The sequence below is a fragment of the Cebus imitator genome, unplaced genomic scaffold, assembly GCF_001604975.1.
Source record: "Cebus imitator isolate Cc_AM_T3 unplaced genomic scaffold, Cebus_imitator-1.0 Scaffold331, whole genome shotgun sequence".
Lineage (NCBI taxonomy): Eukaryota > Metazoa > Chordata > Mammalia > Primates > Cebidae > Cebus > Cebus imitator.
Window position 1 is genome coordinate 902,596 of NW_016107646.1, and position 6,528 is coordinate 909,123.

The window sequence follows — 6,528 nt, forward strand, 5'->3', positions numbered from 1 at the left end:
ACACACACACACACACACACACACACACACACACACAAACTTCCTAAAGGCCTGAGAAAGACAGAAGACTGATCTCCTCAAAAGTATGTGGTTAACGGAATTCAAAACTAAATTTTTTGAACTATTCTATTTATCTAACTGACCAAAATTAATTTGGTTGTTTCATATTCAACTTTATAAAATAAACTGAGTTTTAACTTTAAAAAACTTGTTTCACTTAACATTCTGATCAGACTTACTCCGATTTGCCACTACTCACTAATTTTAATCTAATAGCTGAATATAAATTTATAAGCACATGTTCATCCCTCTCCTATTTAAAAAGCTTTATATGTTTAAATGTGTACTTCATCATTTCCCTGTACTAAATAATCATTACTGTCTACCACAGTGAGGATTCAGTTTACATATACTACAAGCTTCCCTGGGGTAGAGGGGGAAAAGTTGTATCAAAACTTTTGGTTAACTCCTTGCCACCAAACAAATGCAGTATTTTTAACAGCTCTTTTTATTAGAAAATTCCTCCTTGAACATCTACATTCCAAATGTTCCTTATTCTGCCAAGGATTGATAAAAGAAATATCAATCTTTGAAAAACTAATAAACCAAAACATATAAAACAAATGACCTCAAACTTAACACCTTTGAAGGACCCATTCTCAAATAACTGCAAATTTCCATTTTAACCACTTTCATTTTGTCATTTAGTGCCATCTTTAAGTTCTTCATATCCCTCATGCTATGTCACTAAATATATGTCCTACAGTAAAAAGCACAATATTAACTTGTGGCCACTTAAAGAGAAGCAACTCCATTCTAAATTATCAATGCTCAAGGCATCTCTTTTTGCCCTTAATTTTTGCTGGCCTAAGCAAGACTAGTTTACAAGCAGGCCTGGTGCCTGAGCACAGTAAAAGGCTGAGAAAATGACTGGGAAACCAAATCCTAGTTCATTCAGTCTAGAAGGCAGCACCACTGTTCTGGGGTGTTCCTCTTATATACCTATAGTGGGCAGGCATAGTGGAAAGGGCTTGAACTCTGTGAGGATGGCTGCAAGGCATTTCAGAAAGACTGGATAGAATCCTCACTCCAATAAAGCGATATCACCAGTGGCTGGGTACCCTCCCATATATGGAGGCTGAGGAAAATCACCCACCACACCCTAACTTTGTCTCTAACTTTGTTCTAGGTAGCCATCTATGTATAGTAAATGGTATCACTTACTTATATTAAAAGAACTATCAGGTTTTTTTTTGCCTCTATCAGCTGTGGGGTCTTCCTGTCAATCACATCTTCATCTCACTGTGGCAACTTTATAGATTATTGATTATCTCATTAATCTATATGGCTACCAAAAAATGGCTGGAAGACAAAACGTAAAAAATTAAAATCCGTCCATATTTCCTGCTACTCTGGAAAACTTAGAGGGTTCAGATTTTAAATTAGTAATTATAATATTGCGATTAGATGGTTTAAAAATGTCTAATTTTTTTAGCCACTCCTCCACTTGCATAGAGTTGGCATATTAACACAGAGGATATTTCTTTGGTGTCTAGGCAAAAATACAGATCAAACTGAATTCATATCTCAGTTCTGCCACTGACAAGTTATGTCATCTTAACAAATAATCTTATCCATTTCATCCAATCTACCCAATGGAGAATAAAATATTTATTTCACAAAGTTACTACAGTACAAAAAAAATGTTGGTTAAAAAAGAAAACTTAAATATTTCACCTACTTATCATACTGTCATATCCTACCAGCTTTCTCATATCTTAACAACCATTTTATCTCCTCTCTAACCTCTTGAGATTCAGATGTCATCTGTTTAGGGTAGGGCTCCCCAGATGACTGCTATGCAGCAAGCATGAAGAACACTATTCCATGATTGCTCCATTTCCTTACATTCTCTCTTTTCTTTCTAGACTGTTAGTAACCACCTGAAGTGTATCTCAGCAGCATCCTTAAATTCCCTGTAGCCCCATCCTTTTAGAACACTCATTCATTAAAACCCAAACCCTGCATATCAAGGCCATAATGCACTCTACTGCACAGCAAAGCACACTGCCACAGGAAGGCCCACAAACCAGTATTAATTACATTACAATTTCTCAATTACTAATTTTAGCTGGACCCACTACATTTTTTTTTCTCTCTTGAACAGCTCTTTTCACTGCCCATACTATACCCCCCACCAAACTACTGTAAACCTTGAAGAAACAGTAAAAGTTATTAACTTTATTAAATTTCCACACGTGGATATATATTTTGTAGTATTCTAGATGACAAAATGGAAAATATGCATAAAGCACTTCCCCACGTACCAAAGAACAATAATAATCTGAAAAAAAGCAGTTGCATGACTGAGCTACAAGCTAAATAAACTACAAGGCTCTTTTCAAGAACACCAATTTTACTTGAAGAATAACTGACAGAAAACTAAGGTTACACAGATGGGTATTTCACAGACATTTTCTCAAAAACGAACCAAGTGAACCCGTCATTTCAAGTGGGAAAAAAAAGGCAGTATTTGTTGCCCATGATAAAACTGTATCTGTTACATGATCTTAACAGCTTTCAATACTTGCAGTTCAATACTCTAATTCGTAAGACAGCTCACAAACACAAGAAAAGTTAAATAATGACATCATTCAAATAGGAGATAAACTATATTATGTTTGGAAATGTACAAGGCAATACGTGATTAACTATCGAAAGAACTGGACTGTCAAAAATTGCATATATACAAATTATGAGGAAAAAGAGAAATTTACTTGGGCAACAGCTGTCAAGAATGGGTCTATACAGAAATAAAATCTGAGTTGAGACTTAAAAAATTGGTAGGATTTAGATTGGTTTAAAAAAAAAAAAACAGTAAGCAAGGCATCTGAGGAAGTTTGCAATATATATATATTTTTTTCCTAAGAGAAACACTATCATCAGGTATATTTTTAATAATGTATGATGTATTCATTCAAACTCTCAGTTAATGTTATAAGATCCTTAAAGGAAGGCGCCACATATTACAATTCTCTCCTATCTGCTAGAGAAAGTAGCACAGGGTCAAATTTAACATGTTGAACTATTTGGATGGAAAAATAAGATTTACACAGGGAAGAAGCAGAATGGTAATAATGGAAGTCCTGGGTTAAATTCCAGCTCTGGAACTTACCTAAGTTGCTTTGAGTAATTTAGTAACCCTCACTGATTGAAATACAAAGTTGTCTACTTTAAGGATCACTCTACAAACATCCTAACTAAAATAACCACAGATAACTAATGATCGGAGAAGTAGTATGACTTTGTGTTCCTGTTTTTATTCTTACTGACCTTGTTATTTTTCATGTTATTTTAAAACAATTGATGCCATTTTTATCTTTCATTTACCAAAAGGAATTTACATACACAAGGAAGATGGTACATATTGTATACAATTATATTACTCAAAGAATTCTAGGCTGGGCGAGTCACTCCTGTAATCCCAGCACTTTGGGAAGCCACAGTGGGAGGATCACTTGAGCCCAGGAGTTGGAGACTAGCCTGGGCAATGTGGCGATAACTTGTCTCTACAAAAAATTAGTTGGGCATGGTAGTGCATACCTATATTCCCAGCTACTCTGCAGACTGAGGTGGGAGGATCACCTGAGCTCAGGAAGTTGAGGCTAGAGTTAGCCATGATCATACTACTGCACTACAGGCAGGGTGACAGAGTAAGACCCTGTCTCAAAAGAATAAAAAAAAAAACTCTCTTTAAAATGTTTCAATACAACAGACAGATTTTTAAATGTTTTCCATATAATACACTATTACCTATATTATCAAAATTTAACCCACAATAGCATTATAATATCAGATGTGATTCCAATTTAATCCTCTTCAGATAGCCTAAAATAATGCATTCTTCGTCTTCCTATTTACTTCATATTCCTCCAGCCACCATGACATTATCTTCTCTTTTCTACAAATATACACATACATACACTCTTCCCTTCATTCCTATATCCTTATTAAGGTAACTACAGCCACTAGAGGGCAATAAGTATACAAAGATAAATGTACTTATTTATGATGATGAACTTATCTGTATGATTCAGAGTAACAAACCTAAAAAGTATATCATCACAAACCTTGAAACATAGGCAGTTAGACTTGAATATGTAAGATATATATTTCAAACTCAAAAATTTTCCTGCAGCAATCACAGAAACATATAATGATGTTCAAAAAAGGAATTCCATTTTCTGAATAAGCATTCATTAAAAAAAAAAAAAATAGCCTAATTCCTTTACAGGTGCATAACAATATTAGAAATTAGGATTGCCTAATATCATCCTCAGACCAAAGAAGAGAAAGGGTAGAAAACACACACACACACACACACACACACACACACACACACACAGAGAGAGAGAGAGAGAGAGAGAGAGAGAGAGAGAGAAAGGTATAAATTACAGAGTGGGTAAGAACCGATTACTTCAAACTCTTCCACTACCACATCGAGAAACAATAAACTGAAGAGCAAACAATAAACTGAAGAGCAAAGAGGATTTACCAACCCTTTCTTCTATTGAAAAGCAAGCAAAAACTTTACAGGTATATTTTTGAGGGGAAGAGAATAGTGACTGTAGAGATATGCAGAGCCTTCATTTCTTTTCTCACAATTAAGAATGCAGAAGGAAGAGAAATTAACAGTTACTAATCTTTAAGAGATAATTTTACCATTTTTAAAAAGAATAAATTTAAATAAACTTATTTACTTACACTGACATTACAAAACTGCAACACTTATATAAGGCTAACATTTTTAGCAAACCATAATTTTCTTACCCTCATTGGATGTATATCAGCATAAGGAGGTTTTCCTTCAGCCATTTCTATAGAAGTAATGCCAAGGGACCAGATGTCAGCAACGCAGTTATAGCCTATTTCTTGAATCACCTCAGGAGCCATCCAAAATGGAGTTCCTATTACAGTATTGCGTTTGGCCATTGTATCCTGCAATAATGTTACATAGCCATAAATGCTACTACAAAAACACAAAGGAAATCTGTATGCCAAACATTCTTTAAGAAAAAGTCAAAATCTCCAATGCCACAGATTATATCAGAAATTGACTATATTTTGCTAAAATTCCAACCAGTTACGACATACTTAGGAATTCTGAATTCTGAAAATAACCAAGAATCCACAGGTAACTTATCTCCACTACTATCACTGAAACACAGTCATTAAAGATACTATAATGCTAAAAGCTACAGAAATGAGCTGACGTAGCTTTCCTTTTAGAACATTTAATCATTTGGATTATAAATTTTCATATTCAATTATCCTAAATTATAAATTAAATAATACTCAAATTTGGCTCAATTAGGGTTCCTTCTCCACAAAAACAAAAAAGTTAGACATTTCTTTCCATTCCCCCTCAAAAAGTTATCAAAGTTTAGTTACAATAAAAGCTCAACAAATTAGCCAAGTGTTTAGAAAATTATTAAAGTTAACTTACTGTTAACTGTCCAGCCACTCCAAAATCTGCCAATTTTGCATGTCCTTCTGTATTGAGGAGAATATTTCCAGCTTTTATATCTCTGTGTATTTTTCTCATAAAGTGCAAATATTCTAGTCCTTTCAATGTAGATTTAAGAATGGTTGCAATTTCATCTTCTGTTAACTGGAAAGAAATATTTTAAAAAACCATATTAAAATGCCATGTTAGATAAACTCTTACAAAAAAGCACTAGTAACAAGTATGCCGTGTGTGTGTATGTGTGTGTGTGTGTGTGTGTGTGTGTGTGTGTAGGAGACCCCACTCTGTTGCCCAGGCTACAGCGCAGTTGGCATGATGACAGCTCACTGCAGCCTCATATTCCTGGGCTCAAGCCATACTCCCACCTCAGTTCCCGAGTAGCCAGAACTACAGGCACATGCCACCCAAATAAACTAACTTATTTTTATTTTTGTAGAGATGTGGGTTTCGTTATGTTGCCTGGGCTGGTCTTGAACTTCTGGCTTCAAACAATTCTCCTTTCTCAGCCTCCCAGAGTGCTGGGATTATAGGTGTGACCCACCATGCCTAGCCACAAGTACTTCTTTCTAATGACCACTAAACCTCCAGGAAAATGCTAAAGGGGTAAATAATCTAGAATCTCTTCTTTCCACGATATGCTTTCTTACTCTTATTAAACATTTTACTCATTAAAGGATGATTAAATTTCTCTCTTTAAGATTATCAGTATTGGCAGGGTGCAGTGGCTTACACCTGTAATCCCAGCACTTTGGGAGGCCGAGGCGGGCAGATCACTTAAGGTCAGGAGTTTGAAACCAACCTGGCCAACATGGCGAAACCTTGTCTCAACTAAAAATACAAAATTAGCCAGGCATAATGGTGTCCATCTGTAATCCCAGCTACTCAGGTGGCTGAGGCAGGAGAGTCACTTGAACATGAAAGGCAGAGATTGTGGTGAGCCAAGATTGCACCACTGCAACTCCAGCCTGGGTGACAGAGTGAGATTCCATCTCCAAAAAAAA

The 6,528-nt window shown here is 35.5% G+C and overlaps 1 protein-coding gene across 2 annotated transcripts in view; it reads right to left on the reverse strand.

The window, feature by feature from the left end:
* STK3 (serine/threonine kinase 3) overlaps positions 1 to 6,528 on the reverse strand; it is a 346,273-nt gene that overhangs the window by 246,249 nt on the left and 93,496 nt on the right. For both annotated transcript variants that reach the window (XM_017505001.2, XM_017505002.2), the window contains exons 5-6: positions 5,507 to 5,671; positions 4,831 to 4,998 (exon numbers count right to left, since the gene is read on the reverse strand). In XM_017505001.2, coding sequence (XP_017360490.1) covers positions 4,831 to 4,998; positions 5,507 to 5,671 — 333 coding nt within the window. The remainder of the gene's footprint in view (positions 1 to 4,830; positions 4,999 to 5,506; positions 5,672 to 6,528) is intronic.